Genomic DNA, 22546 nt, shown 5'->3' on the forward strand with positions numbered 1-22546 from the left:
TTCGATTCCAGGCTGTTTCACAACCGGCTGTGATTGGGAGTCCCATAGGGCGGCGCACAATTGGCCCAGCGTCGTCCGGGTTTGGCCGGTGTAGGCCGTCATTGTAAATAAGATTTTGTTCTTAATTGACTTTGCCATTAGCTACATTCTCTTTCAACCTCAATTCATTTATTCAGACTAATAATACAAGACACAAATTAGAATCATTAATGTTTTATTGCATCTACTAAGTTTGTAAACAGATTCCACTCATCAGCAGCTAGAGAAAGACCTTACATAACCTGTCACCAATTCACCCTTTCATTGAATCACAAGATATGTGGCCACATCAAATTACATGGCCAGACATCCACTCTTTAAATGGCCATTTTATGGCATGGTTCAGTGAGTGATGTCTCCCTGTTACTGTAGGACAGATAATACACTGCTTATCAGAGTGAGATTTTTCCTTATGAATCTGAAGCACAGACACTGAATGATGGTTCCTCACCGAGATGCACAGGTCAACCGCCCAAAAAAGAACGTCTTAACTGGTGTGGAGCTGTGGTCCAGAATCCATTCACCACATGCATGCATGTACAGGGGTCCTTCTGTGTCAATTGAACAGTTTAAACTTGCGCAGCAGAGGACGTACAGTGTCTTTAGGGTAAGGCTTCAGGGCCAGGCAGGTGGGGACGTTCTCTGGCTGTTCGATCCACAGCTTGTGAGCTACCCCCTTCTCTGTCAGCGTCTCAGACAGGCTGGACAGGGAGGCCTGGTCCAGAGCCTGACAAACACAGATGATGAGAAAGAATCACTTCACAAGCATTCGTTTTCTCTACATCCCATCTTATACCACTGCATAACTTCCATCCTACTATATTTACATTACATAAAGAAACGTACAAATGATTTTGTATTGAGAGGCTATTTTTATGCAGCTTGATATGAGCCAACTGCGCATGTGCCGAGTCAATTTGCGCACACGTTTGCGCACTACGGAAAATACTGGTATTTAGTTAACTAGTAGAAGTATAATGTTGATAAACTTGCTAGCAGTCCCAACTACCTGAAGCACCACTTTGTGCATGCTGTCCAATTCTGCCAAGTACTCCTGCGTGTCTGGATCGTTGTAGTTAAGATGAATGGCGGCGGTGGCAGCATGGCAGGCTTGCGATATAACCGCTCCCAATGGCCAGGACAACGTATGGACCAGATCCGAACGGACTACAACATACTGGACAAGGCAACGGGGGGCTGCGGTGCCTGACGCCGCCATCTTCAGTCGGTAATGGTGGCGTGAGGCAGCTTAAAGGCTCTTGCTGGCTTTGCTGCAAATTCTGGTTTATTTATCTTCCGGGTAGGTACTGTATGCCACCTTATGGCCAAAGAAAGAGACACATCCTTATCTAAAATAAATGTCAAGTGGCTTGCATTGCATGACAGCAGACATCTGTATGTCGCTTGTCTTTCATACCCCAGTTATCAAATGATCATGTTTTTGCATGTATGACCTGGAAACCGATGTTTATGCCAGGCAAATCTGCTGCTAATGAGGGAGATTATTGTGCTCTAACTGTTGGCCTGTTTTTGTTCCCCTCATCTGTCCAGGCCAGGGCCACAGACACATGTAGTCCCACATGGAGGAATCCTGTTGTGGAGGACCATAAAGAAAAGACTGCTGTCCAAACTCCAGTGCCCTGTATCCCGAGGTGGCATGGGTCAGGCCCAGTGGTGATTTTAGCATGTAAATATTGTTGGGGCAAACAAAACAAAAAATTTGGGTTGTATGCCAGCAAAGACACAACACTAAACAATACATTAATTGCACTATAACGGTGACAAACGGTGCCCACAAACTGTTAGGGCCTACATAAAGCTGTCCCAACAGCAGTCCAACATCTTACCACTGCTACATCTGGCTATCAGCGGAGCCTTGTCTGGCAGCAAAACAGTTCATTCAGCCTCATTTACTGCCTTTAAAAAAGACACGGCTGATATGGCTGACTTGTTTAAACAAATGTGGTTTCTACTGACAATTGAGATGTACAAACTATGGCATAAGTGACAACAAGCGGGTCATTTTGATTCAGACATTAATGAGCGAGCTAGGACGGACTTCAATATAACTATTTGTTCAGCACTTTTGAAATGTACAGCGACAGAATTCAGAACATGGGCCGTTCTTAAAGTGTTCTCCCTCTACACCAAGTCAGAACCGCAGGATAATTAAAGGGGGCATATAAGCAGACAATGAAAGCTCTTACAATATTCGATGATCACATTTCTCAAAAACAGGTTATAGGCTACATGTGCATCACCAAGTCAGAACAGTAGGTGAAATTAAGAGGTGAAAATAGACAATTATTAGGGTGAGGCACATGGGCTACTAACATCTTACTACACAACATACAATTAGTATTACTTTCTTAGCTACAGAACACATATCTCCTTGGCATATTACATAATTTATGCGGCAGCAGACAATACATTTTTGGACTCACCTTGTTGTGCTGTGCTCACTTGAACAGGAAGGTGGTGCAGCAGTCCTTTGTGGGCAAATTTTGTCAAACTTTTATTACTATCTGGATTTATGGTGCTTTCAAGACAACTGGGAACCCCCCCCCCCCCCAAAAAAAGGTTGAATCACAACCAACTTGTTGTGTAATATTTATGTCCAATCGCCGATGAGCACCGATACGTTTTATCTATAATTTTTCTTCATTATTTATCTTCATATGGCAAGGATTAAAAAGGATATGCCAACAGATTGTCGACTTGATTCATGATGATGACTGCCGGCTAAGGGAGTACTCCAAGGCTCGATGCTAGGCTCCACGCTCTTCTCAATTTACAACAACATAGCTCAGGCAATAGGAAGCTCTCTCATCCATTTATATGCATATGATACAGTCTTATACTCAGATGGCCCCTCCCCTGATGGCCCCTCCCTGATTCCCCAAGCTTTCTCTACCCTTAACCTTGTTCTGAACACCTCCAAAATAAAGGTTATGTGGTTTGGTAAGAAGAATGCCCCTCTCCCCACAGGTGTGATTACTACCGCTGAGGGTTTAGAGCTTGAGGTAGTCACTTATCGTAAGAGTAGGGGTGTTAACCCCGGTGTCCTGGCTAAATTCCCAATCTGGCCCTCAAACCATCATGGTCACCTAATAATCCCCAGTTTACAATTGGCTCATTCATCCCCCTCCTCTCCCCTGTAACTATTCCCCAGGTCGTTGCTGCAAATGAGAACGTGTTCTCAGTCAACTTACCTGGTAAAATAACGGTAAAATAAAAAAAATATTTAAAAAAATTGTCTGCCGGCTTGCCCCACCACCACAGAAAGCACTGAGCTATGCTGAAGCAACTGCATTTTGGAGCTGCCTTAGTCAAGAAAATAAAAAAGAGACCATGTTTGTATGCAGCTTTATTAACTCTTTGATTGATTGATATATATATATATATATATCAATCAATCTCAGCAAAAAAAAAATGTCCTCTCACTGTCAACTGTGTTTGTTTCAGCAAACAAATATTTGTATGAACATAACAAGATTCAACAACTGAGACATAAACTGAACAAGTTTCACAGACATGTGACTAACAGAAATGTAATAATGTATCCCTGAACAAAGGGGTGGTCAAAATCAAGAGTAACAGTCAGTATCTGGTGTGGCCACCAGCTGCATTAAGTACTGCAGTGCATCTCCTCATGGAATGCACCAGATTTGCCAGTTCTTGCTGTGAGATGTTACCCCACTCTTCCACCAAGGAAGATGTTACCCCACTCTTCCACCGGACATTTCTGGGGGGAATGGCCTTAGGCCTCACCCTCCGATCCAACAGGTCCCAGACGTGCTCAATGGGATTGAGATCCGGGCTCTTCGCTGGCCATGGCAGAACACTGACATTCCTGTCTTGCAGGAAACCACACACAGAACGAGCAGTATGGCTGGTGGCATTGTCATGCTGGAGGGTCATGTCAGGATGAGCCTGCAGGAAGGGTACCACATGAGGGAGGAGGATGTCTTCCCTGTAACGCACAGCTTTGAGATTTCCTGCAATGACAACAAACTCAGTCCGATGATGCTGTGACACACTGCTGCAGACCAAGACGGACCCTCCACCTCCAAATCGATCCCGCTCCAGAGTACAGGCCTCGGTGTAACGTTCATTCCTTCGATGATAAACGCGAATCCAACCATCACCCCTGGTGAGATAAAACTGCCACTCGTCAGTGATGAGCACTTTTTGCCAGTCCTGTCTGGTCCAGTGACGGTGGATTTGTGCCCATAGGCGACTTGTTGTCGGTGATGTCTGGTGAGGACCTGCTTTACAACAGGCCTACAAGCCCTCAGTCCAGCCTCTCTCAGCCTATTGCGGACAGTCTGAGCACTGATGGTGGGATTGTGCATTCCTGGTGTAACTCGGGCAGTTGTTGTTGCCATCTTGTACCTGTCCCGCAGGTGTGATGTTCGGATGTACCGATCCTGTGCATGTGTTGTTACACGTGGTCTGCCACTGAGAGGATTATCAGCTGTCCATCCTGTCCCCCTGTAGCACTGTCTTAGGCGTCTCACAGTACAGACATTGCAATTTATTGCCCTGGCCACATCTGCAGTCCTCATGCCTCCTTGCAGCATGCCTAAGGCACGTTCACACAGATGAGCAGGGACCCTGGACATATTTCCTTTGGTGTTTTCAGAGTCAGCAGAAAGGCCTCTTTAGTGTCCTAAGTTTTTTCATAACTGTGACCTTAATTGCCTACTGTCTGTAAGCTGTTAGTGTCTTAACGACCGTTCCACAGGTGCATGTTCATTAATTGTTTATGGTTCATTGAACACGCATGGGAAACAGTGTTTAAACCCTTTACAATGAAGATCTGTGAAGTTATTTGGATTTTGACTAATTATCTTTGAAAGACAGAGTCCTGAAAAGGGGACGTTTCTTTTTTTGCTGAGTTTCTTTTTTTATACATTGTTTGCAAACTGATATGTGACATGTATTAATGCCAAAATAATATGCAAAACAGGCAATCCCCAAAAACATGTGGCGTTCAAAACAGGTGGGGCTCTGAATAATGGGTCGCCACTGGTCAGGCCACATGTAAGACCAGGGTGCTTGTTACAGTGAGATACTGTTCTATTACTGGTACTGCAGCTACATTTTATTACTGTTTTACACTCTGTCCAGTATTATCCATTAGAAGGCAATGCAGTGTGTTTATATGAGACACACATTGCTCCATCAAGCAAGGTTTCACTTAATGTCTATTACTACATGAACACACATCAATCTCATAGATTCTCTGCAACCGCATCTATCGTGTCTTTCAACTTCTGTAATCTACATAATCACTTGGCATCATGATTCACTTCAAATGAATAAATTGTCAAAATAAAAATAGATCAATGGTATAAATCCTTTAATTTGAATTGGTTAGCATTGATTTGATTTAGAAAGATGGAAAGCTTTATCTCACAGTCCTATTAACAGGACGAACTGTACATGTGTGATTGCAGGTGTGGGAGGAGACATGATTTCTCTATTCAGGAAGTTCAAGCGGTGACAACTCTTTTTTTATTTTATTTTATTCAACGATGGATGTTCCACAAATAGGGTATGCTATTATGTCTATTGTTAATGTACTAATATAGGTTAAGTAGTCATTTTCATATTTGCTTGTGGCTAGATTTCGGATGTCTGATGTTCTGTCATATAGAAGATGATGATCGAACAATATTTTTGAAATGACTGGCATTACATGATTTCAACATAGAACCACAGGATTTGTAAGCAAATTTAAGTTTCAACACTTGCAGAGTTTTGTCTGCCTTGCACATTTTGGGATTACCACTGAATTGTGGTTAAGCATTAACACATTGAAGTTAACATTTAGGACAGTTTCAATTCGAGTCTACTTTGCGTATGATATCCGCCATTATGACTCAGCCATGAACATGTGCATTTTTTCGGCAACAGACCCATCCATGACTGGATAGATCTTCAGAGGACACATGAAAGTTTAATTATGGAAGGTAGGCATACCCTTTTTTACATGACTTAAAAAGCATCACTCTTTCCTTTTTCTAAACTTTACATTTGTATTACAGCTGGGAAGTTGGCAGAACCCACCAGGTATGGAATAGATAAAACAATCATAGTGCTACACAGTTTGCTTGATTTGGAATGTTATTTCAAATGTCTTTATTTCTATAAAGTATCTGATTAATCAGAATATGTCACTGTCAAAAAATCTGATATTGTATGCAAAACAGAATGGGTTAAAGCCAATGTATATTTCTGTGTTTCTACATTTTCCAGCACTGATGATATGATTAACCTGAGTTACCTATTGGCTGGGGGAAGCTATGGTGCATACCAGTTCAGCAATACTTGTGTTCTAGACTCCATTTTGGGTGGAATTCATGTTCTTGCCAAAATGTATCCCCAAATTCGAGATTTGTTCACGAGGGATAACAAAATCAATGCGGTTATACGTTTCCTAGACTTCGCCAAGGTCAATGAGGCAAAGGCACTGTGGCTTATTAACTTGAGCCTTCGTAAGGAAGAAAACCTCATGCAAAATGAATTTGTAGATATCAGAGGTTATGTTAGAGACCACTTGACAAACTTCATTGAGCTGGTATGTGCCAGCTTCGACTATGATGACTCGCAATCAAGCTCCACACCATGTGACACAGTTCTCAACAACATATTGAGGTAATTGTTCATTAGGTGTGCTTGCTGAAGGCAATGCACAACTCTAGATTTCTTACATACTCATATTATTATTATTTGATTTCTTGAACCCAATCTAGAGCTAAAATAATATAAACTATTAACATGAAACCAACTTCAAAGAGTACAGACTGACCCAAATTAGATTGCTTGTGAAAGTATTTTTATAGCATTTACACTTTTTGAACTATAATAATATTTAATTAAATGAGCTCCCAATGCATTTCAAGGACCATAGACTTGAATGGTAAAAAAAAATAACATAATTATAGACCTTTCACCATTTCAGCTATCCAAACCAAAGTTGACCACAACCACAAAACTACTGACCACAACCACACAACAATTAACCATAACTAGTAACCAACATGACTGACCACACAACTACTGACCACAACCAGACAACTACTGACCACACTTACTTGAACACAACTACTGCTCTGGTCTGCACTAGCTCTGGTCCTGAGCATAGCTGGTAGTTAGCTAGCTCTGGTCCACACTAACTGGTCTAGCTTTGGTCTGCACTAACTTGCTCTGGTCCAGGGTGTAAATAGTTGCTAGCTACCTCTGGTCCCCATTAGCGGTGGTTTAGCTCTGATCCCCACTAACAAGCTCTGGGCCAGGGTGTAGCTAGCTAGCTTTGGTCCATACTAGCATTGGTCTAGCTCTGGTCCACTCTAACTAAATCCGGTCCAGGGCATACCTAGTAGCTAGCTCTGCCACGCATTAGCTCTAGTCCAGGGCCTAGCTCTGGTCCACACTAGCTCTGGTCCAGGGCCTAGCATTGGTCTAGCTCTGGTCTGTACTAGCTCTGGTCCAGGGCCTAGCATTGGTCTAGCTCTGGTCTGCACTAGCTCTGGTCCAGGGCCTAGCATTGGTCTAGCTCTGGTCTGCACTAGCTCTGGTCCAGGGCATACAGACTGACTTGACTTACATTTCTTCAATAAAGCTTTATGCTAGAATTGACCACAGTCACTTCTAATACCACTGCTATTGCATTAACTACCACTACAACTACATCCACAGTCCCCATTACTACTACCACCACCATTAATATTTAATTATTTTATGTCTTATTATTAACTACTGACCACACTTAATGACCACAACTACTGACTACAGCCACAACTGTCCACAACTATTGACCACACAACTAATTACCAAAATGACTGACCACAACCACACAACTACTGACCACACAATTGCTCACCAGAACCACACAAATACTGTCCTCAACTACTGACCATACAACTAATTACCAGAACTACTGACCACAACCACACAACTACTGAACACAACCACACAACTACTGCTCTGGTCTGTACTAGCTTTGGTCTAGTTCTGATCTGCGCTAACTCATTCTAGTCTAGGGCATATCCAGTAGCTAGCTCTGGTCTCCACTAGCTCTGGTCCAGGGCTTAGCATTGGTCTAGCTCTGGTCCGCATTAACTGTTCTGGTCCAGGGCGTACAGACTGACTCAACTTAGATTTATTCAATAAAGCTTTATGCTAGACTTGACCATGTTCACTACTAATACCACTACGATTACAGTAACTACTACTACCACCACAGCTACTGCCACAGTCCCCACTACTACCACCACCACTACAGCCACAGTTCCCACTACTACCACCACCATTACTATTAAAATGTTAATCAAATCAAAATATATTTTAGATTCTTCAAAGTAGCTGCCCTTTGCCTTGATGACAGCTTTGCACATTCTTGGCATTCTCTCAACCAGCTTCAAGAGGTAGTCACTTGGAATGCTTTTCCAACATTCTTGAAGGAGTTCACACATATGCTGAGCACTTGTTGGCTGCTTTTCCTTCACTCTGTGGTCCAACTCATCCCAAACCATCTCAATTGGTTTGAGGTTGGGTGATTGTGGAGGCAAGGTAATCTGATGCAGCACTCCATCACTCTCCTTCTTGGTCAAATAGCCCTTACACAGCCTGGAGGTGTGTTTTGGTTCATTGTCCTGTTGAAAAACAAATGATAGTCCCACTAAGCGCAAACCAGATGGGATGGCGTATCGCTGCAGAATGCTGTGTTAGCCATGCTCGTTAAGTGTGCCTTCAATTCTAAATAAATCAGTGACAGTGTCACCAGCAAAGCACCATCACATCTCCTCCTCCATGCTTCACGGTGGGAACCTCACATGCAGAGATCATCCGTTCACCTACTCTCCGTCTCAAAGACGAAGCCGGTTAGAACCAAAAATCTCAAATTTCGACTCATCGGAGCAAAGGACAGATTTCCACCGGTCTAATATCCATTACTCGTGTTTCTTGGCCCAAGCAAGTCTCTTCTTCTTATTGGTGTCCTTTTAGTAGTGGTTTCTTTGGAGCAAATCGACCATGAAGGCCTGATTCACTCAGTCTCCTCTGAACAGTTGATGTTGAGATGTGTCTGTTACTTGAACTCTGTGAAGCATTTATTTGGGCTCTAATTTCTGAGGCTGGTTACTCTAATAAACTTATCCTCTGCAGCAGAGGTAACTCTGTGTCTCCCTATCCTGTGGTGGACCTCATGAGAACCAGTTTCATCATAGTGCTTGATGGTTTTTACGACGGCACTTGAAGAAACTCAAAGTTCTTTATATTTTCCGTATTGACTGACCTTCATGTCTTAAAGGAATGATGGACTGTCGTTTCTCTTTAATTATGTGAGCTGTTCTTGCCATAATATGGACTTTTACCAAATAGGGCTATCTTCTGTATACCACCGCTACCTTGTCACAACACAACTGATTGGCTCAAATGCATTAAGAAGGAAATACATTCCACAAATTAACTTTTAACAAGGCACACCTGTTAATTGAAATACATTCCAGGTGACTACCTCATAAAGCTGGTTGGAAGAATGCCAAGAGTGTGCAAAGCTGTCATCGAGGCAAAGGGTGGCTACTTTGGAGAATCTAAAATATAAATATATTTTGATTTGTTGAACATTTTTTTGCTTATTATATGATTCCATATGTGTTATTTCATAGTTTTCATGTCTTCACTATTATTCTACAATGTAGAAAATAGTACAAATAAAGATAAACCCTTGAATGAGTAGGTGTGTCCAAACTTTTAACTGGTACTGTAAGTATTTAGACCTTTTACTCAGTACTTTTTTGAAGCACTGTTGGCAGCGATTACAGCCTTGTGTCTTCTTGGGTATGGCGCTACAAGCTTTGCACACCTGTATTTGGGGAGTTTCTCTCATTCTTCTCTGCAGACCCTCTCAAGCTCTGTCAGGTTGGATGAGGGGCGTTGCTGCACAGCTCTTTTCAGGTCTCTCCAGATATGCTCGATTGGGTTCAAGTCCGGGCTCTGGCTGGGCCACTCAAGGACATTCAGAGACTTGTCCCGAAGCCACTCCTGCGTTGTCTTGGCTGTGTGCTTAGGGTCATTGTCCAGATTTTCGTCAAGGATCTCGCTATACTTTACTCTGTTCATCTTTCCCTCGATCCTGACGAGTCTCCTAGTCCCTGCCACTGAAAAACATCCCCACAGCATGATGCTGCCACCACCATGCTTCACCATAGGGATGGTGCCAGGTTTCCTCCAGACATGACGCTTGGCATTCAAGCCAAAGAGTTCAATCTTGGTTTCATCAGACCAGAGAATCTTGTTTTTCATGTCAGAGTCCTTTAGGTGCCTTTTTGCAAATTCCAAACAGGTTGCCATGTACCTTTCACTGAGGAGTGGCTTCTGTCTGGCCACTCTACCATAAAGGCCTGATTGCTGCAGAGTTGGTTGTCCTTCTGGAAGATTCTCCCATCTCCACAGAGGAACTCTGGAGCTCTGTCAGAGTGATTGCTCAGTTTGACCAGGCGACCAGCTCTAGGAAGAGTCTTGGTGGTTCCAAATTTCTTCCATTTAAGAATGATGGAGGCCACTGTGTTCTTGAGGACCTTCAATGCTGGAAACATGTTATCTTTATTCCCAGTCATGTGAAATCCATATATTATGGCCTAAGGAATTTCTCAATTGACTGATTTCCTTACATAAACTGTAACTCAGTAAAAATCTTTTAAATAGTTGCATGTCGCGTTTATATTTTTGTCCAGTGTATGTAAAAGAACAAAAAAGAAAGCCACTGGAAGTTTGGGAAGAACATATAGTACACTATGAAACCACCAAAAACATTGTTTCAACAATAACTTTACAGTTAATGATCTCCTTAAAATGTGTTTTATAGGAAGTTTGAGGATTACGGTGAGGTAAAACCCTTAGGCACTTCTCGTCATGAACCCAAACTCATCCTGGTAGACATTGATGACCGGATGTGTATCCTACCTCCCCTCTCCATCACTGATGATTATGAAAGGTACTAACTATACTGTATGTAGCAGCAGGTTAAAGTCAGCCCTCGTGATATCTCTCAACTAGATTTATCCACTGACTTAGACTAGTCTGTATTATTTGATATTATTTCAGAAGATCTACAGTACTTTAATGCTTAAGGACCACAGTGCAGGTTCAATTGATATAACCCACTGGCCTCAATGTTTCAGGACATACGAGCTCCAGTTCCTCCTGATGGGACAGAGTACACCCCTGTCCAACCACATGGTCCTGTTCCTGTGCACTCAGCTGACTGGCAGATGGATGATCTATGACAACATGAAAACACCCCTGGTCCAGGACATTGGTGTGAGTGAACTACAGAGAGCTACAGAGAGGGACAAGTATGTTTCCTATCTTGCTGCTTATGTGAAGAAAGAATAATAATAAGGCTGCTTCGGGAGTCAAGGGCATCCTCTGTCTGTAGTGTCCGAACAGTTTGGAGTACACACTAATACTTCTCTGTGGAAAGGTGACATGCCTCACAAGATTCTTCTGAAGGTGTCCCGGTACCAGTTGAAAAGATGAGTGGAAGTACAATACCGTTCAAAAGTTTGGGGTCACTTAGACATTTCCATGTTTTTGAAAGAAAAACTTTTTGTCCATTAAAATAACATCAAATTTATCAGAAATACAGTGTAGACATTGTTAATGTTGTAAATGACTATTGTAGCTGAAAATGGCAGATTTTTAAAAATTGAATATCTACATAGGCATACAGAGGCCCATTATCAGCAACCATCACTCCTGTGTTCTAATGGCACGTTGTGTTAGCTAATCTAAGTTTATCATTTTAAAAGGCTAATTGATCATTAGAAAACCCCTTTGCAATTATGTTAGCACAGCTGGAAACTGTTGTGCTCATTAAAGAAGCAATACAACTGGCCTTCTTTAGACTAGTTGAGTATCTGGAGCATCAGCATTTGTGGGTTCGATTTACAGGCTCCAAATGGCCAGAAACAAAGAATTTTCTTCTGAAACTCATCGGTCTATTCTTGTTCTGAGAAATTAAGGCTATTCCATGCAAGAAATTGCCAAGAAACTGAAGATCTCGTACAACGCTGTGTACTACTCCCTTCACAGAACAGCACAAACTAGCCTCACTACTTTTATAGCCTCGCTACTGTATATAGCCTGTCTTTTTACTGTCGTTTTATTTCTTTACCTAACCTTTTGTTCACCTAATACCTTTTTTGCACTATTGGTTAGAGCCTGTAAGTAAGCATTTCACTGTATGGTATTCGGTGCACAGGTATATACCTGTATATATATACCAGGTATATACCTGTTGTATTCGGTGCACATGACAAATAAACTTTGATTTGATTTGAAACGGTCTCTAACCAGAATAGAAAGAGTAGGATGCCCCGGTGCCTAACTGAGCAAGAGGACAAGTACATTAGAGTGTCTAGTTTGAGAAACAGACGCCTCACAAGTCCTCAACTGGCAGCTTCATTAAATAGTACCCGCAAAACACCAGTCTCAACGTCAACAGCGAGTCCAGGATGCTGGCCTTCTAGGCAGAGTTGCAAAGAAAAAGACATATCTCAGACTGGTCAATAAAAATAAAAGATTAAGATGGGCAGAAGAACACAGACACTGGACAGAGGAGCTCTGCCTAGAAGGCCAACATCCCGGAGTCGGCTCTTCGCTGTTGACATTGAGACTGGTGTTTTGGAACACAGGAGTGATGATTATGAGCCTCTGTACGTCTATGTAGATATTCCATTAAAATTCTGCCGTTTCCTGCTACAATAGTCATTTTCAACATTAACAATGTCTACACTGTATTTCTGAACATTTTGATGTTATTTTAATGGACAAAAAAAATGCTTTTCTTTCAATAACAAGGACATTTCTAAGTGAACCCAAACTTTTGAACGGTAATGGACATCTGGAGACTGTTTAGTGCCAAAAATAAGGGGTTAAATACATGTTTAAAAAAAAAAAAAATGTTTTAAACTAAATACGTGAATTAATGTTTCCTGATCTATCTTATATCTCGCCGATATAGGACAGACATTTCAGAACAAACTTCCTTAAATTTTTTGGGGGGGTGACTATCCGTTGTTCCATGTATTGAATCTGTTACTCAATGTGTTTGAATGGGCTAATAGCAGTAAGGCCCAAACTTGTTTTGTATCAAATATTTTTTACAATATTTTGGGGGGATGCTTCAAGGTGTTTTAAAATTCTAAATTAAATAGCTAAATGATCGTTGGTATGACCTTCTTAAAACAATTCCATGTAGCTTCATAGAACCCATGACTATACGTCACTTTGGATAAAAGCGTCTGCTAAATGGTGTTTAACTTATTTTCGTGTTATCTTTATAATGTTACTTAATGTAATAAGCTCTTCAGACTGCTCTTTTTTTAAATTTTGACAGCAGTTATAGCCAGGAATAACATACAAGATTGACTAGTGTTAAGTGTTGTCACAGAGAGAGGTCTAAGAATGCATTGATTCTATGGAACCTTTTATTCCTGCAAATATGAACATTAATTTTACAATAATTTTGGTCCTGTCGAGCTACTATAACAGGAAGAAACTGAGTAACTGACACTCGAGATGTTTTTAAATGTTTGTTCTGTTTGAATGAGCTTAGCTATCACTAACAATCAGTAGCTCGTTTCATATGGCCAGTATTAATATGTTTACCCTTTATTACTGACAGTTTCTTTGCCAGTTCATTTGATATTTCCTTTATATATTCTGTACTACAGTATATGGTCACACTGTACAGAGCTGTGAATAAGTATGTGAACCCCTGCACTGTTTTCACATACTAAAAGGTGAAATATTTGTTTAAATAAAAAATAATACAATATTGAGATGTCTTGTGTTAATAAGTATGTGAACCCCTGAGTCAAAACTTGATGAAAGAAAAAGTTAAAGTGTTGATAGGGGACAGAATACGGTCGGACCATCAAATAATTGGCATATATATTGCTCTTACAGAATTTCCATGTGGGCGAGGATATTGGAAACTTGTTTTTAACTAGGACAGATGAATTTATAACATACTTTTTCTGACATAACATAGGTACAGTAGATCCCTTATTGTATGGGACACTTTTAAATGTGCCTTTTAGAGGCCATGCAATTCATTACTCAACTCTAAAACAAAAGCAATTTAGGTAAAAATAGTCTATATTAACAAAGTGTAATATTTGTGTTGTGGAGAAATGACCAGGTAGGAGACGGGAGTACAGTTAGTTTTCGTTTAGTCAAAACCTCTCGTGCTCTACAGTTCCACGGCACACTAGTGCGCATGTGCATTTCCTATTAGGTGTAGTAACGTAACACTGTCGTAATACATCACCGCTTAGTAACAGCATAGTAACTAATATAAACAGATGTAGATCACAGATACTACACTCCTCCCCCATAGTGTTTAACTCCCAGAGAACAAGGTAAATATGTTAGGGAACTACTAATGCAATATCTGAACAATGCATTCTTAAACATTTTTCAACTACTGGGTTGAAGCAGACTTCAAATCCTGGGGATTATTCTGCCCCGAAGATGGAGTTTGTGTACTAATAACTAACCCAGGTAATGTCTGTTTTCTTTCCTTTTATCTAGGACATATTAAAGTGTTTGTTTGTTTTACTGTCTGTTACCTCCTTAAACAGCTCAACTCACAGGTCAAGCTTTTGAGGTGCCTTTCGCTGTCGAATAGGATATCTCCGCTCCTCCTGGGCTTCCGGTGGTGGGCCAGGTTCGGGTGGAAGGTCAGACTCTATCTCTCCCGTACTTCCACAGTCAGGAGAATAGTCCTGGGGGTCATTATTGTTCTTGTTCTCTCGGCATGTCTCTGCTGGGGCGTTGGACCGTAGCAGATGATCCACATGAACGTTGACCTGGCGATGACCAATTTGGACTTGGTAAGTCAAAGGTCCTCTGCGTTGCAAGATCACACCTGAGTTCCACAGGCGCTTGGGGTGTCTGAAATCACATACCATCACCCTCTCTCCCTCTATGCATTCTCTGACAGTCTTTGAGTGTCTGTCATGAGCTTTCTTCTGCTGTAGCTGGTGCTTTGCCACAGTGCTTGACAAGTCTGGTTTCAACAATGTCAGCCGGGTACGTGGTTGGCGTCTCAGAAACAGTTCAGCTGGTGTACATTCCGTTACTGTGTGTGGTGTGTTATGGTAAGTAAACAGGAACTGGGGAAGCCTTTGGTGGGTGGGCACAGACTGAACCTCGAGTCTAGTCCAGGCCTTCTTAAAGGTTTGCACGGCTCTCTCCGCTGCTCCGTTTGATGCCGGATGGTAAGGTGGTGACAGGATGTGCCTTACTCCATTGTTCTTGAGAAACATTTCAAAATCGTTTGACGTGAAAGGAGGGCCATTGTCCGATACGAGCTCCTTGACTAGTCCAAAGGATGCGAACAGGTGTATGAGAAGATTGATGGTCTTTGAGTAAGGAACACTTCCATCCACTCGGAATGGACATCGACGACAACAAGGAAATGTTGCTTGTCAATCTCGGCGTAATCCACATGGATGCGTTCCCAAGGTGTAGCAGCCCAGGACCATGGATGAAGAGGTGCAGCAGCAGGCTTGTTGCGAACAGCTTCACAAGGTGAGCAGTGGCCTACATGCTGTTGAATGTCCTGATCCAGTTCAGGCCACCACAGATAACTGCGGGCGATTTCTTTCATTTGAGTGATCCCTGGATGTCCCTTATGCAGGTCAGATAGCAGTCTCCTCTGGAATTTGTGAGGTGCCACCACCCTTGATCCCCACAGAACACATTCTTGATCAGTGGACAACTGGTCTTTCTTGTCGATGAATGGACGAAGGTTATTGTCATTTACGGGGTTGGCCAACCGCCTAATGTTAAGTCCAAGACTTTGGAAAGCACTGGATCTTTCCTCGTATCCTCTGCTATGTCTGAAGCAGATATGGGCAGTTCGTCGATGAGAGAGGTCTGGAAGACTGCTCTATCATCTACACTGTCGGAGTCACTATTGCATGGTAGTCTTGATAGTGCATCTGCATTTGCGTGATCACTGGATCGTCTGTACGCAATCTCGTAGTCGTAGGCTAACAATATCAGAGCCCAACGTTGCATTCGAAGTGCAGCAAGGGTTGCTATAGCTGATTTTGGTCCAAGGATGGCCAACAGAGGATGGCTCAAAACACTCCAAATACACTCCAAATCCTCTTTTGCAGCCTCAAACTCTGGTACTCGACCAATGGTTGCCATTTTCAGTTAATTGTTCAGTTTCCTTATTCCTTGTATTCCTTAATTTTCATCTAATTCTTCACTTCAGAAGTTTCTGCAATTACTTCATTCACTGCACTCATTTGTAATAATGTACACACCTCGTCGCCACTGTAATATTTGTGTTGTGGAGAAATGACCAGGCAGGAGACGGGAGTACAGTTAGTTTTCGTTTAGTCCAAACCTCTCGTGCTCTACAGTTCCACGGCACACTAGTGCGCATGTGCATTTCCTATTAGGTGTAGTAACGTAACACTGGCGTAATACATCACTGCTTAGTAACAGCATAGTAACTAATATAAACAGATGTAGATCCCAGATACTACACAAAGGAAATGGAAGGACTAATAGATAGATGGCAACAAAAACTGTACCGTAAAGGCACAGAATAAGTTAGAGGACAAACAAAAATAAATGGAGGACGTTATTCAAGAAAGATCAAGTGTAATATATTATTTTAAAAATTAAGCGAACTGGAAGGAGTATGGAGGGAAATGCACCAAATTATTTTTTAATCTTCAACATAGAAATGCTACCAAAAATAATTGGTCACCCATGATTCACCAAACGATATTTTGAAAGAGAAAGCAAAGTACTTTAAGCATATGTTTTCGTTTCAGTCTCCTCCATCTCCACTAACCGAAGATAATTGTATGGATTTTTTTCTGTTAATAATGTAAAATTAACAGCTGTACAGAAAGACTCGTGTGAAGGCCAAATTACAAAGGAGGAACTTCTTGGTGCAATTAAAGCCTTTAAGTCCGGGAAAACTCCAGGGTTGGATGGCATACCTTTCTTGATATACTTAGAGAACCGTTATTAACCACTCCTACAAAAATGGTAGATTATCAGATACTTAACAAGGAGATCTGATTGAATTATTACTGAAACAGGATCCAGGTGGTAAATATAAAGATCTGGTCCAGTAAAAAATATTGGAGGCCCCTTACACTTCAGTGCTGTGATGCAAAATTTCAAGCAAAATGCATAGCGCATAGAATTAAAAAGGTATTGTCGGATATTATTCATCCTAATCAGACAGGTTTTTACATGGACGATACATTGGAGATAATATAAGACAAGTACTGGAAACAATTGAACACAATGAAAAATCTGGGAAACCAAATTCTGGTATTCTTAGCTGACTTTAAAAAGGCTTTTGATAAAGTACGACTGGAATTTATATATACAGTGCATTCGGAAAGTTACGTTACAGCCCTAATTCTAAAATGGATTACATTTACATTTAAGTCATTTAGGATTAAAAAATAAAGAAATCTTCATCAATCTACACACAATACCCCATAATGGAAAACAGGTTTTTAGACATTGTTGCAAATTTATTAAAAATAAAAAACAAATAACTTCCATAAGTATTCAGACTTTTTGCTATGAGCCTCAACTGAGCTCAGGTGCATTCAAATCAAATGAAATTTTATGTCACATGTGCCAAATACAACACCTTACAGTGAAATGCTTACTTACAAGCCATTAATCAACAATGCAGTTTTAAGAAAAATACCTAAAAAAAAGTAAGAAAAAAAGTAACAAATAATTAAAGAGTAGCAGTAAAATAACAATAGTGAGGCTATATACAGGGGGTACCGGTACAGAGTCAATGTGCGGGGGCACCGGTTAGTCGAGATAATTGAGGTAATATGTACATGTAGATAGAGTTGTTAAAGTGACTATGCATAGATAATAACAGAGAGTAGCAGCAGCATAAAAGAGGGGGGCATTGCAAATAGTCTGGGTAGCCATTTGATTCGATGTTCAGGAGTCTTATGGCTTGGGGTAGAAGCTGTTTAGAAGCCTCTTGGACCTAGACTTGGCGCTCCGGTACCGCTTTCCGTGTGGTAGCAGAGAGAACAGTCTATGACTAGGGTGTCTGGAGTCTTTGACAATTTTTAGGGCCTTCCTCTGACACTGCTTGGTATAGAGGTCCTGGGTGACAGGAAGCTTGGCCCTGGTGATGTACTGGGCCGTACGCACTACCCTCTGTAGTGCCTTGCGGATGGAGGCCGAGCAGTTGCCATACCAGGCAGTAATGCAACCCATCAGGATGCTCTCGATGGTGCAGCTGTAGAACCTTTTGAGGATCTGAGAACGCATGCAAAATCTTTTCAGTCTCCTGAGGGGGAATAGGTTTTGTCGTGCCCGCTTCACGACTGTCTTGTTGTCCTTCGACCATGTTAGTTTGTTGGTGATGTGGACGCCAAGGAACTTGAAGCTCCAATTCTGTTTCCATTGACCATCCTTGAGATGTTTCTACAACTTGATTGGGGTCCACCTGTGGTAAATACAATTGATTGGACATGATTTGGAAAGACACACACCTGTTCATATGAGATCCCACAGTTGGCAGAGCAAAAACCAAGCCATGAGGTCGAAGGAATTGTCCGTAGAGCTCCAAGACAGGATTTTGTCGAGGCTCAGATCTGGGGAAGGGTTCCAAAAATGTTGTGCAGCATTGAAGGTCCCAAAGAACATCGTGGCCTCCATCATTCTTAAATGGAAGAATTTTGGAACCACCAAGACTCTTCCTAGAGCTGGTCGCCCAGCCAAACTGATCAATCGGGGGAGAATGGCATTGGTCAATGGCGGCGACCAAGAACCTGATTGCCACTCTGACAGAGCTTCACAGTTCCTCTGTGGAGATGGGAGAACCTTCCAGAAGGACAACCATCTCTGCAGCACTCCACTAATCAGGCCTTTATGGTAGACTGGCCAGACAGAAGCCACTCGTCTGGTAAAAGGCACATGTCAGCCTGTTTGGAGTTTGCCAAAAGGCACCAAAAGGACTCTCAGACCATGAGAAACAAGATTGAACTCTTTGGCCTGAATGCCAAGCATCACGTCTGGAGGAAACCTGGCACCATCCCTACGGTGAAGGATGGTGGTGTCAGCATCATGCTGTGGGGATGTTTTTCAGCGGCAGGGACTGGGAGACTAGTCAGGATCGAGGGAAAGATGAATGGAGCAAAGTACAGCGAGATCCTTGATGAAAACCTGCTCTAGAGAGCTCAGGACCTCAGACTGGGCGAAGGTTCACTTTCCAAACAGGACAAAGAGCCTAAGCACACAACCAAGACAATGCAGGAGTGGCTTTGGGACAAGTCTCTGAATGTCCTGATTGGCACAGCCAAAGCCCAGACTTGAACCGGGTCGAACATCTCTGGAGAGACCTGAAAATAGCTGTGCAGCAACGCTCCCGATTCCAACCTGACAGAACTTGAGAGGATCTGCAGAGAAGAATGAGAGAAACTCCCCAAATACAGGTATGCCAAGCTTGTAGCATCATACCCAAGAAGACTCGAGGCTGTAATCGCTGCCAACGGTACTTCAACAAAGTACTGAGTAAAGGGTCTGAATACTTATGTGTAAATGTGTTGAAGTGGTCTGAACTTGTCCGACTTCCTGAACTTTTATTTTTATAAATGTGCAAAAATGTCTAAACCTGTTTTTTGCTTTGTCATTATGGAGTATTGTGTGTAGATTGATGAGGGGGAAAACAATTTAATAATACATTTTAGAATAAGGCTGTAACGTAACAAAATGTGGAAAAAGTCAAGGTTTCTGAATACTTTCCGAATGGACTGTAAATGCCTGGAATATTTCAATTGTATGTATAGTAACCCTAGGTGTAAAATAGTAATTCATGGATGCTTCTCAGAAAGTGGTAAACTGTCAAGAGCAGTAAACAAGGTTGTCCACTATCGGCAAATCAATTTTCTATGGCCATCGAAATGTTAGCTATTAAAATCAGATCCAACAATAATATCAAGGGGTTAGAAATCAAGGGCTTAAAAACAAAGGTGTCATTGTACGCTGATGACTCATGCTTTCTTTTAAATCCACAATTTGGATCCCTCCGCAGCCTCATAGAGGATCTAGATACTTTTTATAACCTCTGAAATACAACCAAATTAATGATAAATTATGATACGTATTGAATCACCCCAAAAATGTACTTTTACATTACCGTGTAGTTTACCAATATAATGGTCTGACGGTGATGTGGACATACTCAGTATACACATCCAGAAAGAAAACTATTTTTAATAGAAAGTTAGCAAAAATAGATAAGATTTTACTACAATGGAAAGGAAAATACCTCTCTATTTGTGGAAAAATCACGCTGACTAACTCTTTATATCATATCCCAGTTTACCTACAGTACCAGTCAAATGTTTGGACAGACCTACTCATTCCAGGGTTTTTCTTCATTTTTACTATTTTCTACATTGTAGAATACTAGTGAAGACATCTAAACTATAAAATAACACATGGTATCATGTAGTAAAAGTGTTAAACATATCTAAATATATTTTATATTTGAGATTCTTTAAAGTAGCCATTCTTTGCCTTGATGACAGCTTTGCACACTCTTGGCATTCTCTCAACCAGCTTCACGAGGTAGTCATCTGGAATGAATTTAAATTAACAGGTGTTTTGTTAAAAGTTAATTTGTGGAATTTATTTCCTTAATGCGTTTGAGCCAATCATTTGTTTTGTGACAAGGTAGGGGTGGTATACAGAAGATATACCTATTTGGTAGAAGACCAAGTCCATATTATGGTAAGAACAGCTCAAATAAGCAAAGAGAAACAACAGTCCATCATTACTTTAAGACATGAAGGTTAGTCAATCTGGAAAGTGTCAAGAACTTTGAAAGTTTCTTCAAGTGCAGTCGCAAAAACCATCAAGAGCTATGATGAAACTGGTTCTCATGAGGACCGCCACAGGAAAGAAAGACCCACAGTTACCTCTGCTACAGAGGATAAGTTCAATAGAGTTACCAGCATCAGAAATTGCATCCCAAGCAAATGCTTCACAGAGTTCAACAGACACATTTTAACATCAACTGTTCAGAGGAGACTGAGTGAATCAGGCCTTCATGGTCGAATTGCTGCAAAGAAACCACTACTGAAGGACATCAATAAGAAGAAGTCTTGCTTAGACAAAGAAACATGAGCAATGGACATTAGACCGGTGGATATCTGTCCTTTGGTCTAATGAGCCCAAATGTGAGATTTTTGGTTCCAATTGCTGTGTCTTTGTGAGACGCAGAGTGTGCAACGCTGTCATCAAGGCAAAGGGGGGCTACTTTCTCAAAAATAACATATTTTGATTTGCTTAACACTTTTTTGGTATGATTCCATATGTGTTATTTCATAGTTTTGATGTCTTCGCTATTCTTCTACAATGTAGAAAATAGTAAAAATAAAGAAAAACCCTTGAATGAGTAGGTGTGTCCAAACTTTTGACTGGCACTCGATTTACAACAAAATATGGGTGATTGAAAGTGATGCAGACAATTACATTGATGGAAGCTACAATCTATCTGCAGTATTAAAGCTGAAACCTAGGTAGTTTCTAGTAATCTCTCCTCCTTCAGTCTTCTTCTTCTGTGGACTTTATATGGCGGTTGGCAACCAACTTTAAGGTGCATTACCGCCAACAACTGGACTGGAGTGTGGAACTCAGTTAATCTTTCAATCACCCACTCCTAATAGGTAAAAAAACTATTAGGAGATGGGACAGGCGGGACTTGCTGTGCTTCAAGCGTAAAAAATAGAGGCAGGTGCTATTTTAGCGCCTCGCTAAGCAGATGCTCATTGGCGTGCGCGAGCAGTTTGAATGAAACGGTTGAATAACATGTATGTGTACATTTATTTTGCAACGCTCACACACGCAACGCAGCCGGTGTGGTCCGGCTCGAAGTCGGTAACAAAAAGGGAGACAAAGTCGAGATTAGGAATAACAAAAATATATTTATTAACTGAAGTAACGTAAATACAATTAACAATGGTGTGTAGTCAGTAATCAGTAGTGTAAGTGAGTGGTTGCGTGCATACATTTGATAATGAGGGCTGTTGAAAGGTGCCAAAGCAAACAAACAAAACAGCCACAAAAATTCCACAACCAAAATCTAACAGTGTGTCTATTCAATGAATGGGGAAGAGGTGTACTTATCCCGGGACACACCCGGGCGCAGGTGTGTCGCTGACGACCCTCTCAGCTCCACCCGCCGACATCCTTATAAGGAAAACAAGAGCAAAGAGAAAGTATACGGCAGACAGACCGGGGACCAACAAGGACTCCGGAACACCATACCAGTCACACAAACTACTGCCCTGGATCCTCTCAGCAGAGGCTGCCCCAGTGTTAACTTCAAGAATACCACTCTCCATCAGATTGGCCTTCAATATCAAGCTAACAGATTTTTTAAAACATTTATCACTAATTT

At 41.5% G+C, this 22546-nt stretch overlaps 1 protein-coding gene and 1 long non-coding RNA gene across 2 annotated transcripts; one reads left to right on the forward strand and one right to left on the reverse strand.

The window, feature by feature from the left end:
* Positions 1-197: 197 nt before the first annotated feature.
* On the reverse strand, positions 198-1258 carry LOC129817422 (putative peptidyl-tRNA hydrolase PTRHD1). Its single transcript, XM_055872639.1, has 2 exons — positions 1049-1258; positions 198-766 (listed from the first exon to the last, which is right to left on the reverse strand). The coding sequence occupies exons 1-2, from the start codon at positions 1256-1258 to the stop codon at positions 596-598; spliced, it is 381 nt and encodes a 126-aa protein (XP_055728614.1). The 3' UTR covers positions 198-595.
* Positions 1250-5383, forward strand: LOC129817423 (uncharacterized). Its single transcript, XR_008753704.1, has 2 exons — positions 1250-1339; positions 1591-5383. It is a non-coding gene; the product is annotated as an uncharacterized LOC129817423 (long non-coding RNA).
* The last annotated feature ends 17163 nt before the right edge of the window (positions 5384-22546 follow it).

This window comes from Salvelinus fontinalis, chromosome 20 (assembly GCF_029448725.1).
Source record: "Salvelinus fontinalis isolate EN_2023a chromosome 20, ASM2944872v1, whole genome shotgun sequence".
In the NCBI taxonomy this organism is placed as follows: domain Eukaryota; kingdom Metazoa; phylum Chordata; class Actinopteri; order Salmoniformes; family Salmonidae; genus Salvelinus; species Salvelinus fontinalis.

What these genes read in the sequence shown, in the direction of transcription:
- LOC129817422 (XM_055872639.1), bottom strand. Translation starts at nt 1,258, where the DNA reads ATGGCGGCGTCAGGCACCGCAGCCCCCCGTTGCCTTGTCCAGTATGTT. An exon ending in TGCACAAAGTGGTGCTTCAG is followed by an intron (nt 767 to 1,048) that starts GTAGTTGGGACT and finishes TGTGTTTGTCAG; the next exon opens with GCTCTGGACCAGGCCTCCCT.